At 42.4% G+C, this 17,172-nt stretch overlaps 1 protein-coding gene across 1 annotated transcript in view; it reads left to right on the forward strand.

Annotated features, from left to right (window-relative positions):
* The window catches only part of LOC122543156 (histone acetyltransferase KAT6A-like), a 104,749-nt gene that overhangs the window by 56,209 nt on the left and 31,368 nt on the right, over positions 1–17,172 (forward strand). The window contains exons 7-10 of the mRNA XM_043681539.1: positions 3,668–3,783; positions 10,866–11,007; positions 12,837–12,998; positions 16,195–16,288. Of these exons, the coding sequence (XP_043537474.1) occupies positions 3,668–3,783; positions 10,866–11,007; positions 12,837–12,998; positions 16,195–16,288 (514 nt within the window). The remainder of the gene's footprint in view (positions 1–3,667; positions 3,784–10,865; positions 11,008–12,836; positions 12,999–16,194; positions 16,289–17,172) is intronic.

Below are 17,172 nucleotides of genomic sequence, written 5' to 3' on the forward strand. Positions count from 1 at the left end.
CTCCAGTCTGAAAAACAGCCCTCCACCACCACCCTCTGTCTTCTACCTTTGAGCCAGTTCTGTATCCAAATGGCTAGTTCTCCCTGTATTCCATGAGATCTGACCTTGCTGATCAGTCTCCCTTGGGGAACCTTGTCGAACACCTTACTGAAGTTGATAGTGAATAAAGAGAAACTGATTCAAGTAGCAGAACATTTCGTCACCCAAGGATACATTGTGGATGTTTGTTGAAGTCACCATGCCTGAACATCTTTTCACACAGTAAGTTGGAACCTGGCATGCTGTCTGAAAGAGTAGTGAAAGCAGGTTCACAGTAACCTTCAAAACGGAATTGGATACATAACCCGTGGGAGCATTGACATACAGAGGGATCTGTGCATACAGGTCCGCAGTTCCCCTGAAAGTGCCAATCCAGTTGGATAAGGTGGTTAAGAAGGCATACCGCATGCTTGCCTCCATTGGCCAGGGCATTGAATGTAAAAGTTGGCAAATTATGTTAAGCTGTACAAAGTGTTAGTTAAACCACGTTGGGAATATTGCGTGCAGTTCTGGTTGCCACACTAGCAGAAGGAGACAGTGCAGAGAAGGTTTACCAGGATGTTGCCAGGTCCTGGAGGGTTTCAGTTGTGAGGAGAGTTTGGATAAACTCAGATTGTTTTCACTGGAAAAACAGAGGCTGAGGGGGTGACCTGTGAAGTTCGACAAATTATGTGAAGCATAGGGAGCGGGTGGATAGTCGGAGGCTTTTTCCCCCAGGGTGGAAAGGTCAACTACATCAGGGCACATTCAGGGTGAGAGGGGAAAGGTTTAGGGGACAAGTGCTGGGAGAATGTTTCGTCCAGAGGGTGCTGGGTGCCTCGAACGTACTGCCAGTGGAGGTGGTAGAAGCAGGCATGTTAACGTTTAAGGCGTATCTTGATAGATAGCTGAATGGAAGACAAACCAAGGGATAGAAACTCTGTATGGGTATCACGACACTGTGGTGAACCCCTCTGCTAATTCAACCAAACACCCAGAAAAGCTCACCTCACCTCACAATCTGTTAAAGTATGAGTGACCGAGAATTCCCAAATTCTACTACTTAACAAAAAGAATCAATTTATTCTTTAACTCTAAAAGTGAACATTAAACAACAGCTATTTACAACTCTAAGCCTCGTTTCCCTTCAAGCTTTGTTATCTCCCTCCAACTCTATAACAGTATACTGTTCCAATAAACACCCTACTAAAATTATATCAGCTTAATTTTCAAAACCAGAGCGTGCCAGTGGTCTCTGGTTTCCTCCTCCCTCTGATTGTAGATCTCCCTGGATCGTCTTCAGGTTTTGGCTGCAAAGATGTTTCATATGAAAAAGGTCTCTTTGATATAGAGTGTTTTGAATGGCAGTCTCTCTTGATGGCAGTTTACTCTCTGACTAACCCTCAAAATGTCGGCTTCTTTATACCCCCAAACAGCAGATCGTCTCAATGGTACGATGTTGGCAAAAAAAAAATTCAGACTTGATTGGCTTTTAGTATCCTGAGGCATAATTTAAACTGATTGGTTAGATTTGGATGGTAGAGAAAACAGCTGAGGTATCTAGTTTGCAGCCAAATGTTACGTATTTTCAATTTTCCAGTGACTACTTGGCAGTCACATGACAGTTGCCTGCAAACTCTCATGCAAAATAGCTGTACCTCTTAGAGGTACAGTACACTCCTTCAACTTCATAACAATGGACAATAAATAGCGGATCTGAGGAAGGACTAGGAATCGTGCAGATTTGGTGGGCCGAAGGGCTTGTTCCAGTGCTGTTTTAAATTATATTTTATTCATGGGAGAAATAAATGATTGGGAAGAGAGCAAGGGAGGGGGATACTAATTGGATGGCTCTGGCAAAGAGCTGGCAGATGCACAATGGGCCTGGTGCATCCCTCCTGTGTATTCTGTAAGCCAAACATCCTCCGATAGGGAGGAAAGGTACGATACCCAATGCTATAGCTCTCTGGATGACAAAGGACAGAGCGGTTTAGCTGTCATAGAAAAGGCTGGATTATGAGCAATGTCAGCTTCAGTAATACACTTGAAAACCAGGCAGAATACTAAATGTGCTGGTGAAGTTGAACAAGGCTATTATAAGGGCAAAGAGAGATCTGGAAAAAAGATTAGCATGTAACCTCAAAGGGAACTTGAAAATGCTGAATAAATCAAGTGGAATAAATCAAGAAATAATGTGTTGAGCTGACAACGAAAAGCATTTTGTTACACTGAACAGAGACAATGAAAGGCAAAGAAGTGTAACAATTGTCAAGTAACCTGCGTACGTTAGTAAGTTCACAATAATAGTGTTAGCCTTGAATTGAATGCTAACTCTGTTCTCAGATGATAGCCATACCCTTCAACAGGTCCCTGATCTAGTGCATGAAGGAAAATGATGATGGTCTGACTGTTCCTTCAGCTGAAGTGAGCTAGCATAGTACAAAACCATAAATTAACTAGTCATTCTGAATTAACCCACCAGTGCGGTGCATTTACCAACTAGGTTGGTCGTGGAACTCATGAACAGAACAATAGGTAGAATCTGAGTAAATACAGGATGTCAATTTTCAGAATAGCCACTGCCACAGACAGACAAGAGATGGCCAGTCTGCTCCTGGGCTTCCCACTTTTGAGTTGGCTAGTGATTTCAAAATACACGCTGTTTGATTCCACCTTTCTGAATTAGATTAGATTAGATTCCCTACAATGTGGAAACAGGCCCTTTGGCCCAACAAGTCCACACCGACCCTCCGAAGAGCAGCCCACCCAGACCCATTCCCCTACATTTACCCCTTCACCTAACACAACGGGCAATTTAGCATGGCCAATTCACCGAACCTGTACATCTTTGGACTGTGGGAGGAAATCGGAGCACCCGGAGGAAACCCACGCAGACACGGGGAGAACGTGCAAACTCCACACAGACAGTTGCCTGAGGCAGGAATTGAACCCGGGTCTCTGGCGCTGTGAGGCAGCAGTGCTAACCACTGAGCCACCTACCGTCCCAAAGTGCTAACATGGAGAATAACGTGATACTCTTGAGGGTAACTCTGAAATTGACTGAATATTCCAACTGTCCTGAAGAAGGGCTCATGCCCGAAACGTCGATTCTCCTGCTCCTTGGATGCTGCCTGACCTTATTCCAACTCCCCAGAAGGAAAAGATCATTCTTCCAAATGGGGTCTCATGTCCTGGGTGGGGGGGGGGGGGGGAAGGCAACATGTGTGGCCAGGTAGTATGTCTCCAAAAAATTCGTTTACGCTCATTTGCAGAAATTGCACAAGTTATTTTGAAGTTTGCTCTGAATGAGGAATGTAACAGGTGAGTTTGGAATATTGAGTGGAACTTTAATGAAAGCATTGCATACCTTGCATGTTTTCTGGCTGAGGAAAGAGTGACAGGGCAATTAGATTGATAACACAGGTAGAATGATAATTCCCCAAATTTGCTGGAATCCTATAATCGATCCTAAAAATGAAACTTGAGTATGATGGCATTCTTGAATGGAAAATATTTCTCTGCATTATACATTTTAAAGCATCACATTGTTCAGGTTGAGGAAATCATTTGCTTTTCCAGCAACACCTGGAGGATCCGACAAGATTGGTCGTGTATTACTATTCATTATGTGCATGTTCTTCTTTGACAGAAAGTTGGAGTCACTGGCCCACCAGATCCACAAGTCCGTTCACCTTCTGTAATAGAATTTGGAAAATATGAGATCCAGACCTGGTATTCCTCTCCATATCCCCAGGAATATACAAGGTACTGTAACCTCAAGTTGGATTTGCTTGTATAACTTTTCCTATTTGAAGTTGAACTTGGGAAATTACATGGACAAGAAGTGATCAAGAAAAATCTGCAATTATGCTGTGCTTTTCAGTCCTGTTGAACATTTCAAAGTGCTTCACAGTCAATGAAGTACTTTTGAAATGAGATCACTGTTGTGATGTAGGGAAGACAGCAGCCAATTTGTGCACAGCCGGCTCCCTCAAGTGACAAAGTGATAATGACCACATATTTCTTGTTGTGACATTGGTAGAGGAATAGAAATCGGCCATGGTTTTGCAAGATAGTTCTTGTGATTTTTTCCAAAATAATAGCAAGAGATCAGATCAGGTAGATTTGGCCTTTGGTTTAACATCTCTCTCGAAAAGCAGTGCTTCCAACGTTCCCTCAACACTGTGTCAGACCTTATCATGCTTACGTTGTGAGGTGAGACTTCGCCCAAGGATCTTGTGACTCAAAAGTCTCACAGCATGGAAACAGATCCTTCAGTCCAACTAATCCACGCTGACCATGTTCCTGAACTAAACTTGTCTCAGTTACCTGCGTTTGGTCCATATTCCTTCAAATTCTTCCTGTTTATGGAATTATCCAAATGTCTTTTTAAGGTTGTAACTGTCCCTGCATCCACCACTTCCTCCAGCAGTTCAATCCACAGATGAACCACCCTCTGTATAGAAAGCATTGCCTTTCATGTCCTTTTTAAAGCTTTCTACTCTCGCACTAAAAAGATGATCCCTCATTTTGAACTCCCCCACTCTTGGGGGGGGAAGACCTTTGCTATTCACTTTATTTGTGCCCCTCATGATTTTATAAACCTTTAATACAGTCACCCATCCATCTCCTGTACTCTCTTGAAAAAAATCCCAGCTTATCCAGCCTATTATGCGAACGCAAAAGCCTTCCATACCCGGCAATATCCTAGTAAGTCTTTTCTGAACCCTCTCCAATTCAATAGTTTCCTTCCTGTAGCACTGTGACCAGAATTGCATTCAGTACTCGAAAAGAGGCCTCACCAATGTCCTGGACAAGGTCAACACGACCTCCCAACTCGTATACCCAAAGGTCTGAGCACTGAAGGCAAAGTTGCTAAACTCCTTCTCAATCACCCTGTGTCTCCCTGAGAAGCAAATATCAAAGGATAATGTCCCTGGTCCCTGTGTCTCTATTCTACAATACTGCCTAAGGCCCTACTATTTTTATGTGAGTCCCACCTTGTTTGTTTTACCGAGATGTAATACCTCACATTTATTCAAATTAAACTCCATCTCCCACTTCTCAGCCTGTTGACCCAATTGATCAAGATGTCTTTGTAATCTTAGTTAAAAATCACACAACACCAGCTGATAGTCGGACAGGTTTAATCGGAAGCACTAGCTTTTGGAGCACCGCTCCTTCATCAGGTGGTTGTGAGCGGCGCTCCGAAAGCTAGTGCTTCCAGTTAAACCTGTCGGACTATCAGCTGGTGTTGTGTGATTTTTAACTTTATGCACCCCAGTCCAACACCGGCATCTCCAAATCATTTGTAATCTTCACTGTCCACTCTGCCACCAATCTTGATATCCTCTGCAAACTTAGTAACCACGCTTCCATGGAATAAATTTAATCTGGGAGGGGTTCTTTGGTGTTTCGGGGCAGATCAGTTACATCGACCGCTTGGAATGATAGTATCATGAGTCTTAAACCTCAAGTTAAATGACAGGAGGCATTTCGTCTCCCTCATCGAATACTCCATGTAATTTGCAGAAAAAGCCACATATGCAGTTCAACCCAGCCTTGGAAACACATTTGAGCACAGGGATATTGTCTGAGATACAAGTCACTTTTATTGATGAATTCAAGGGAAATATTCAGCATTTGAAATGGAGAATTAAAAGAGCATTTGGAATGTGGTTCCACCTTCCCAATCCATGGTGAAGTTGGTGAGTGATGATGATTAACAGCAAGTGCAGCGTTTCAGATGGTTTTAAACACAGCACTTGAAGTGCCCATACAGTTACCACTCAGTAGCACATTAGTTTACGGGGTGAGGAGCATCCATCTCAGTGCTCATGTCAACACTTGTAGAATGGAATTACTTCAAGTATATTATCCTGCAGATTACAACTTTGTCTTTATCATCATAGTCATCAGGGAGCAGTGTCACTTTGACCAGTTTTACAAGAGCTTATATCCTCAGTAGAGAATTCTTCATCTACTGCGATGATACATGAACCATTTAACTCCTTAAGAATTTTAAAAATATTTTACAAAGAAGTTGTTTTCAGTTCATCATGGGTATTTAAAACACGGCAAACAAAGATCTCTTCTGTTAAAACAGAAAAGCAATGGATCTTGCCTTTGCATCACACAGCTCACCAATTCCGCTGTCAACCAACTCCTGGGTTGGGTGAAACTGGGTGACTGCCTTCCTTCACAGTAGTTGATGGTGAGGGAAGTCATAGTGAATGAACTGAAAGTCAGCTGACAATGGAAACTTGGGGCCGGCTGATTGCAAATGTGAACTAAACAGATCTGCCGTTCTTGAGGATAATAGTCACTTTTGACCAGCCAGTCTGCCAGAGGATAAATGAGGTTATATGTGAAGCCAGGAATTTTTTTTCCAGTGAACTCTGAGCAACCTGTGCAGTGAGTGCCCTATCAGACAGGGCAGCCCTTGTTAAGCAAAGAGCAGGATTTTGTCCTGTGCAGGGTTTCACTGGTTCAAACCACAGGAGTTTCTGCATGTGCACTTGAACGTCCTTGATTCTCCCAAACTGTGGTTAAGTGTCTGAACATGGGTAACTGAGACATTCCCTTAGAGGTATCATGTTCACTCATTATACAGTAAACAAATATATCGATCCTTCGTGTGTCACACTACCTTGGTTTGCCCATTGTTAGCTGGCTGAACTTCTTTGGATGTAAAATAGTGACTGATCAAAAATAAAGTTAAAAATCACACAACACCGGGTTATAGTCCAACAGGTTTATTATAGTCCAACAGGTTTATTTGAAATCACTAGCTTTCAGTGTTGTGTGATTTTTAACTTAGTACACCCAGCTCCAACACCGGCATCTCCAAATCATGAGCAAACATAAGTATAGTGCGTTATTTTCACTTTTATCATGTTAGTTTCAAAGGCATTCTCAAGTGTTGTGTTTCTACTAAACTTTGAACGATGTGGTTAATAGCAAACGGTGTTTGCCCAGAAACACAGCATTCAGGTTGCTTTGGCCATTGTGTGTATAATCGTGCTGGGTTGAACCTTCTCCACATGTCAGATTGTTTTCCATCAAATTTAAACCCCACCATCAGGAATTCATGGCATTACCAAGTAAATGTACAGTGCTGATGGTTTTTATAAGTTTAAGCACAGAACATGCAGCTCATTATACACCAATTGCCCATCACACACTTTCAGTTTGCTTTGCAATATGTTGTAATGAGACTCACCAGCAAAGCTCCAGTGCTTGTTGTGCTGAAATAAGGAACAAAGAGCTCATTAAATCAAAGAGACACAACCGAGTGGTTCAATTAGGTTGAAATGTCCTTTCTCAGTATTGAAGTATGCTGCGATGCTGACTGTGACTGTTAGTGAATTGTGATTTAACTAATGAATTGCAACTTGCAGCCTTAGCGCAGCAATTCGAGCTTTTCACATGCAAATACTCAATGACATACACTCAACTGATAGTGTCCGAGGAAGGATAGTCTACTGTCCTTTATCACAATTGCAACCACAACCACCTGATGATGGAGCAGCTTAAGGTGTCATGAATTGATACACTTGATTAAATTGTTCCAGATAACTACGATTAAATAAAACACACTTGGTTCACTGCTCTGATGTTGTGAAAACTTCTTTCCAATTTCCTCGTTAGACCATGAGCTCCTTTCTGAAATACTGCTTCTTAGTACCAAGCACCACCTGTGAAACACAATAGTTGAAATTCATGAGCTTATTCTGGTGACAACAGAGAAGGTAGCTCCCAGACTGTGCATCAATCACAAGACCCAAGTGAGAGTAGATAGGGGAGGAAAGGCCGTTGTTGTCAGTGAGTATCAGTGCACTGGCTGGGCCTTCAAAAAAGTTGACAGCTACCATAAAGTACTGATAGTTTGCTTGTCCCAGTTATTAACTTCACAAGCAAAACACTCCCTTTCAGCATTGCATTATTGGCTCCCAGCAAAGGTCATTTCCACAGGAGAAATGCACCGCTGCTGGCTTTGTCTCACCTGAATTAACTCCATCACTGCCAAATACTTAACCTGCATGAACATTTTTCTGTATTACTGAACTTGGTTAAGCTCAAACATTGTTGGGAGATGATAATTCTAGATCCACTTTGCCTCCCTAATTGATCTTAACACAAACACAATTGTCCTGCGTTAATTCTGGGGATCTGAACTGAATAGTGTTTTTCTTTTAGTTTGGCTGAAATTGTTTAATTGCTGTGCAGGGACCTTTTGAATTAGAGTGATTGTATTAGAGTTGATTGACGATCTCGATTACTGTAAGCTGAGCAAGTGCAGATGGAAATTGAACTTTATGGGAATGGCACAGAAATAGTGTGGAGCCCATAAGGTCACATGGCAACAAAAGAAGTTAGAGCGGACAGAGAACTGTTCTTGCAGTGTTAAATTCTCTGAAGTGGATTTCATAGGGTGTGACTTTGCTCATTTTGTTTCTGACACATGAACTCACTTTCTTATGATTAGGCAGGCAGCCTTTACTTTTAGTATGTATGGTTCATGAATATGCGTGACTATGACACTTCAGGTCCTTAACCACCTCGTGTCATGAAAATAGATGCATCTTGACCACAAACACACAGACCCTGTATTATGTTGCATGGCATTTAGACGTTGCAGCAAGCTCAGTAGAGGACATGCGGTTTGAGTGAAACTGTGGAATGTGTTTTCAATAGCTGCCAAGTGATGTTGCCGAATTAAAAGCATTAACTCACCACCATCTTACACTCGTACAATAAAAGAGAAAATGTTTGCTTTATCTATCACAAAAATGTTTTTAGCATGAAACAATTAGACTTGAATGATTGAGCAATTTCAAATTAATGTTTGCACATCTTTGGTCGCTACTGAACTCAAATATATTTTCATGTCTTGGTTTATTCACAATTTCTATTTAAGTGTTGCAGACTTGTCAATTAAAAGATTATGGGAAGCAGCGTGTCAAAATAACCTGTGCAAGAGTGGTTGAACTTAATTTGTCAGCCAGAATGTGGTATTGTTTGAATGAGACATTCTGTGACGTTGCACTGACAAGCATTAATTCTGGACTGAAGTTTCTATGACATTGGATTTTAAATGAAACTTGTCAGTGAAGCTGAAATCAGGTCAATTGTCCATTGAAAGTGAATTATGTGGATGCAATATGATGGAAAACCAGATAAAAGTTAATGACAGATAAACTGGCTGATGTCAGTTTTTAAAATAATTGGAGTATGGGTTAAGATGACAGTTCATGCACGTTTTCCTGTTTATTTAACCCGCCTTGCCTTACAAGTTGCAGTAACCTTTGACACAGTAAAGAGCACCAATGACTTCCTAACAAAGATGCATATAGTCAAAGGAAGAAGCCCTGAGGTGCTCTGTGTTATTTGATTCTCTCTCTGTTTTCCACCATGTCTCACTGTTAAGATTTCTTCTCAACTGCCGTTACCCAGACATATTTTGGATTTTTCTGTTCCCACCATCTCAGATTTTGATCCCATGTGGTAGTCATAGTGGTATTCCAGAGTACAATGTAATGTTGAGAATTTTGCAGATTGTTGAAGGACCATGTTTCTGTTACCAATGATCATTTGGCTGCTCTTTTCTCCCTCCTGCCTCCCGTGCCTCACCAAAAATCCCGGCTTCCCATTTCTTGCCACATTATTAGACTTTGTCTGTGTCAACAGCTTTTAAATTCATCCGATGATCGTAACCTATCTGAATCACTTGTGTCAGAGCCTGACTTGCAGTTTTACAGACAGGCCTTTGGGGTTAGTTTACCCAGTTTTGCAACATGGAGGATTAACAGTTTAGTTTTGCTCTTTCAGGTCCTAAGGCTGGAAGCCATGGATTGTGGGTTTGGTTCCAGTATTGATGATTCATTGTGTCTGTTTCTTTTATTTTGTTAATATATTTATTCACAATTTTTTTAAACTTTACAAACATATAAAATTATTGAAAAATACAATCATTAACATATATCTGTATAATAACAAAAAACACAAAGTACAATACAACCACCATCTACTAACTACTAACCTATCCTATAATGCGAAACAAACCCTAACACTGTGCAAAGTGATAAATAAGCAAATAACTAATAGATCAAAAATGAGAAAAGCAAAAAAAATCATAAAAAACACAGAACACAGAACAGCTATGCCCGGCACAAACCTCCCAAACAAAGGAACGGGAGCATTGTATATATACCCATATTAACTCAGGAGACCCCCCCACTCCCTCCAGGCCCCAGGGCTCAACAAACCTAACCATCCTGGTTAAACAAACGCCCTAGTTAAGATAACTGACAAATCTATATCCAAATAACTCAATTAGGGCTGCCACATCTTACAAGAATGGTCTCTTGTGTGGTGCACCATATTTGTAAAAAAGTCCAAGGGAATGTGCTCCATAATTAATTTCTGCCATCCCAGCAAGCCTGGCGGGTTCTCGGACATCCAATTCATCAGAATATTCTTTTGTGCACAGTAAGAAAGAGTATTAAATAGTTTCTTCCCATGCCCGTCTAAAGATGGTAAATTCGGTAGACCTAGGAGGAGAGATATCGGATTTACTTTAATTTCAGTCCTCAATACCCTCCCTACCTCCTCCGCCACAGCGCTCCAATAAACACTGAGCCTGTGGCATGTCATTATGTTTCTAACATATAAAATGTGTAAACATATGTTACAGTCAGATGAGAAGACAAATGTGTGACTTGAATGGCTATGACAAAATCTATAAAACTTGTCTTCATGCAAGGAGCTTGATGTGTCGGTGCTGTATCACTGCATTTGTGAAAACTGATAGGCTGTGCTCTTATCTGTGCATCTGTCTCTTGCAGGCTGCCAAAGTTATACTTGTGTGAATTTTGCCTCAAGTACATGAAGAGCAAAAGCATTTTGCAGCAACACATGAAGAAATGTAATTGGTTTCACCCGCCTGCAAATGAGATTTACAGGAAAGACAAGATATCTGTGTTTGAAGTAAGCTTGGGCTTTTTGGCTTATATGAAATGAGTCTGCTGTGACAGCTAAATTGGGATTAAGTGCAGTCAGAACATAAAATGTCTTTTGCTCATTTCATTGGCAAAGTGTTCCGTATTCTTTCCCACCTAACCTGGCTTTACACTGAAAGTCACCAACAGAGCGATCTCAAGTTGTGCCGAGTTTCCCTCTGCCTGTGTTTCTTTTAAAATGTTGTGCCCAGTTTAGTGCATCTCAAGTCATAGAGATGTACGGCATGGAAACACCCTTCGGTCCAATTCCTCCATGCCAACATTAGTCTACTCCCATTGGCCAAACCCTTCCTACTCATGCACCCATCCAGATGCCATTCAAATGTAATTGTACCAGCCTCGACCAACTCCTCTGACAGCTCTTTTCAGACACTCACTACCCTCCACATGATAAATTACCCCTTAAATCCCTTTTAAATCTTTCCCGTCACACCTTAAACCTCACAGCACCAGGGACCCAGGTTCAATTCCCGCCTCAGGCAACTGTCTGTGTGGAGTTTGCACATTCTCCCCGTGTCTGCGTGGGTTTCCTCTGGGTGCTCCGGTTTCCTCCCACAGTCCAAAGATGTGCAGGTTAGGGTGAATTGGCCATGCTCAATTGCCCATAGTGTTAGGTGAAGGGGTAAATGTAGGGGAATGGGTCTGGGCGGGTTGCTCTTCGGAGGTTCGGTGTGGACTTGTTGGGCCGAAGGGCCTGTTTCCACATTGTAAGTGACCTAATCTTATCTAATCCATGCCCTCTAATATTGGACTCACCGACCCTGGGTAGAAAAACTTGGCTATTCACCCTATCCATGCCCCCTCAGGATTTTATAAAGTTCTATCAGGTCATCCTCTGACGCTTCAGGGAAAACAGCCCCAGCCTATTCAGCCTCTCTCTCTCTCTCTCTCTCTCTCTCTCTCTTGCCCTCGCTCACGCCATGCAACCGGCAACATCTTCATAACTCGATGAATTCGTTCGAGTTTCACAACATCCTTCTGAGAGCAGGGAGACCAGAATTGCACACAATGTTCTAAAAGTGACCATACCAACGTCCGGTCGTGCCTCAACATGACCTCCCAATTCATACACTCAATTCACTGACCAATAAAGGCAAGTATACCAAACACTTTCTTCATTCCCGTCTACCTGCGCCTCCACTTTCAAAGGACTGTGAACCTGCATTCCAAGGTCTCTTTGTTCAGCCAAACTTCCCAGGAAATTACCATTAAGTGTAGAAGTCCTGTCCTAGCTTGCCTTACCAAAATGCAACACCTCACTGTTATCCAAATTAAATCCCATCTGCTCATCAAGGATTATGAACAATCCAATGAATTGTTGAGTCTTACAACTTGTTGAGATGCAAATAATTATAACTCTTATTTAAAATTGTACATTGCATGCAACTCCATATGCAATGTTGCTTGGCATCAACATCACTTGTGCTGTAGTCGAATTGAACTGCAATCAATGCTGAAGTCAAGATGTTGTTCTCTGTATAATGACTTGTTGTTGCAGATGTTTCAATATTCTTTTGTTTAATGTGTTTCCTCTTAGCTGTGTTTGCCTTTTACTATAAAACCATCTACCCCATTGGAAATATTCTGGAAATGCTTTTGAAAAGTACTTCACTCCATCCTTTTCTCCATCTTTCTTACTCTTGCTTCGATTTTCTCTCCCTCTTGCTTTGTTCACTTAATGCATTCCTTTCAGGGTCTTTCTCTTTGCCCCACCTGAACAATTTTTGGGCATGCAGTGATAATTGGTTTGATGTTTTCTCATCTTCCTGCTGTTGAGTTATTGTATGTTCTCTACAGGTGGATGGTAACATCAGTACCATATATTGCCAGAACCTGTGTCTACTGGCCAAACTCTTCCTTGACCACAAGACATTGTATTATGACGTGGAACCCTTCCTCTTTTATGTTCTGACACAGAATGACAACAAAGGCTGCCATCTCGTGGGCTACTTCTCCAAGGTAAGTCCCAGCTATTCTTCATCTCAGAAACTCATGTTTGGAGGATTCAAGCAATAGACAGTAGACAGTAGGTGCAGGAGTAGGCCATTCTGCCCTTCGAGCCTGCACCGCCATTCAGTACGATCATGGCTGATCATCCTTAATCAGTATCCTGTTCCTGCCTTATCTCCATAACCCTTGATTCCACTATCTTTGAGAGCTCTATCCAACTCTTTCTTAAATGAATCCAGAGACTGGGCCTCCACTGCCCTCTGGGGCAGAGCATTCCACACAGCCACCCTCTCTGGGTGAAGAAGTTTTTCCTCATCTCTGTCCTAAATGGTCTACCCTGTGTTTTGAAGCTGTGTCCTTTGGTTCGGCATTCACCCATCAGCGGAAAATGTTTCCTGCCTCCAGAGTGTCCAATCCTTTAATAATCTTATCTGTCTCAATCAGATCCCCTCTCAGTCTTCTCAACTCAAGGGTATACAAGCCCAGTCGCTCCAGTCTCTCAGTGTAAGTTAGTCCTGCCATTCCAGGAATTGACCTCGTGAACTACGCTGCACTCCCTCAATAGCCAGAATGTCTTTCCTCAAATTTGGAGACAGAACTGCATACAATACTCCAGGTGTGGTCTCACCAGGGCCCTGTACAGCTGGAGAAGAACCTCTTTGCTTCTATACTCAATCCCTCTTGTTATGAAGGCCAGCAGGCCTGCTGTACCTGCATGCTTACCTTCATTGACTGGTGTACAAGAACACCCAAGATCTCTCTGTACTGCCCCTTTACCTAAATTGATTCCATTTAGGTAGTAATCTGCCTTCCTGTTCTTGTGAAATGGAGCCGTTTATCACTACTCTTTGTTTCCTATCAGCCAACCAACTTTCAATCCAAGTTAGTACTTTGCCCCCAATACTATGCGCCCTAATTTTGCTCACTAACCTCCTATGTGGGACTTTATCAAAAGCTTTCTGAAAGTCCAGGTACACTACATCTACTGGTTCTCCCTCGTCCATCTTCAGAGTTACATCCTCAAAAAAGCTGCACCAAATTGTGGCCTTGATTTCAGTAAGTTTTAAAACACCTTTATGAATTTATGATTACTGTCAACAGTTTGCCCATGTAACTCAAATGGTGCTAGCTTTGTAGTTTTTTTTGTGTTATATAAAGTTCTACACGCGAGCTCAATTTATTTGCAAATTACTTCTCACCTCACTGTGTTGTGACACTCATCCACTTATCTAAAAGCCGTTCCAAACAATGCATTTATCGCCATGTTCTATTTGCTCAGCTATTTTAGCCTCGCTGCTCACTCAAACCTCTCCCAGCTGACGACTTGTCCTAGCATTGGCCTTCTCGGGCACAAAATCGCGAATTCAGTCATCTGCAATTTTCACAACCGAATCAGGTTTGACGTTTTAAAATGGGTACTTGTGCTCAACTCCCCCAACTCTGAGATCCAGTTACTGCTTCACATCTCTTGCTTCTCCCATCTCCATGCCATTACTGTCAGTGCTCAGAATCTGTCGATTCTGGCGGTTGTCCTATCTACTGCAAATGACCCTGGAAGGATAAGTCCTCTCAGAAATCTGAGAGGAGAAGCTAACATTTTTACACTACGGTTATGTGGTAACAACATGGCAGCGCATCCCTCATACTGTTCACAGCAGGGGAAGTACTGACCATACTTAAAATGTCGCAGGTGACCTTGTGGGTATGGTTTAAAAAAAAAAATGTGCTGGTTATGTCAAGCCACTTAAGAATGGAGTGGTGAAAAAGTATCCTTTGAGGCAGATCATGGAGAAGAGGCACTGAGAAGGATGGCCCGACTGACCATGTTAAAAGCTACAGAGAAACATATCCAGTTAAAACCAGAAGTGTCACTAGTGACTTTACTCCAAGTGGTTTCACTGCTGCTGCTAGGCCACAAGTTGAAAACATGGGTCTGCTGTCCACATTGTGTGTCTTGTGCTTACTGGGGCAGACACAAGAATACCAAATTACAAAAGAAAACAAGAACCTACACTCAGCAAGATGCTGTGGGCTAATCTGTTGGTCATTGGACTTTGCACTAGACAAGGAAGAGTTCGCCGAGAAACAGGACACCCACCCCAAGTTTTTGTTTCATTGAAAAACGCAATGTGTGGGCAAGTTCCTTTTGAATGTAAATAACAGTAGCATCTAAACAAGTGTGAGTGAATAACCTTGGGAGCCTAACTAATCATCCCACACCCTTTCCACGTTTTACTTAACCTTGGACACTTCCCTCCATTCAGCACCTCCATTTCACTGTTTTGATCAAGCATTTTATATCTGTCCGCAACCTCAGCCTGCCTGACAGGCTTTCTTCCAACCTGTTCTCTTGGTTATGTTTTTGTGATTTCAATCGAATGCTACAATTTTCTTTCCCTTTTTTTTCCGAACAATTGGAAAAATCTTCAGCAATTTTGCTCCAGTACTGGAGCTTCAGCCTTTTTCCCCAAACCTTTTCCCACCTTCAAGTGCACGAGCAAAGTCTGCCTCTTGGTGGGAGTTTTCAGTTTGCTAAGTGCTTGTTGACTCCAAGTACCCCTTAAACATGCAGACCCCCTGCTCAAAATTATGAATAGCTTTTGAAATACTTTGCAAATTTCAAAGAGCTGTAAAACTGTCCTAGGTGCACAGATGGTGACCAAGCCATGATCAGTTCTCTCACCAAGCGCACAGAACTCTAAAGTTTCTTTCTCTCTCCTTCCTCAGAAGCACATTGCAGATAAGTAACAGTGAGAAATTGTGAATCCATATGCAGATACGATAACTCAGAGCTGCTGTACTTGAGCTCTCCTTGAGCAGGCCAAACCACTTGATTACCTTCCGGGACAAAAGCTGAAAAGTGCTCTTGGGCAGTTTTGAATGGGAAACACTGAGCTTTAAGTTATGCAAATCCAGAAAGGACTTCATTCCTAGAGGTGGAGACTTGCCATGAGTTCTTGCCCATAAATTACCCTTCTTTATAAGCCCCTTTATTGACAAAAATGTTGCATCTTAACACAAGCATGAACCAGGCCATGAAATAAATGGAGGAACAGTGGGGAAAGCCAGACGTTTGCTGGCAAGACTTAGTCCAGGAGCACAAAACCTGGGCTTCTCGGGGCCAATCCTGCAGAGTTGTTGTCGGTGTTGTGTATGTTTGTTGTTTTATATGTGATATTTTCTTTGTTCCTTGCTTCATATTCAGGAGAAGCATTGCCAGCAGAAGTACAATGTATCCTGCATCATGATCCTACCCCAGTACCAGAGGAAAGGATATGGGAGGTTCCTCATTGATTTCAGTAAGTGCAGAATCTTGGAGTGGACTGATGAAGTGTATATTTGAAGAGCTCAACACATGGCAAACAACCAATCTTGCCTTTTCATTGTGGAATATAACACTGAACTGTTGAATTAAATCGAAGGTTCACCTCTCCTTAAAGGGGCTGTGCTCCATCTCATTGACATTACATCCAGTAGTTGCACCATTACATTCTCAGGGCTGTTTTGCACTAAATTCTCTTTACTGTGACAATTGAAAATTAGTGGCCATATTGGAAATGGAGAAGTGTGCAGATTATTGTTTTTATTCAGTTAAATTGTCCTAATAACTTTCCAATCCCTCTACACCTCCATCCGCCATGACCAGGGCCTCCAAGCCCTCCGTTTTTTCCTCTCCAGACGTCCCCAACAGTACCCTTCCACCGACACTCTCATTCGTTTGGCCGAACTGGTCCTCACCCTTAACAATTTATCCTTCTAATCCTCCCACTTCCTCCAGACCAAAGGGGTAGCCATGGGCACACGTATGGGCCCAGGCTATGCCTGTCTCTTTGTTGGCTACGTGGAACATTTGATCTTCCGTAATTACACCGGCACCACTCCCCACCTCTTCCTCCGCTACATTGATGACTGCATTGGCGCCACCTCATGTTCCCACGAGGAGGTTGAGCAATTCATCAACTTCACCAACACATTCCACCCTGACCTTAAATTTACCTGGACCATCTCCGACACCTGGCTCCCCTTCCTGGACCTCTCCATCTCCATCAATGACGACCGACTTGACATCGATATTTTTTACAAACCCACCAACTCCCACAGCTACCTGGATTACACCACTTCCCACCCTACCTCTTGCAAAAATGCAATCCCGTATTCCCAATTCCTCCGCCTCATCTGCTCC

The sequence above is a fragment of the Chiloscyllium plagiosum genome, chromosome 42, assembly GCF_004010195.1.
Source record: "Chiloscyllium plagiosum isolate BGI_BamShark_2017 chromosome 42, ASM401019v2, whole genome shotgun sequence".
Classification (NCBI taxonomy): domain Eukaryota; kingdom Metazoa; phylum Chordata; class Chondrichthyes; order Orectolobiformes; family Hemiscylliidae; genus Chiloscyllium; species Chiloscyllium plagiosum.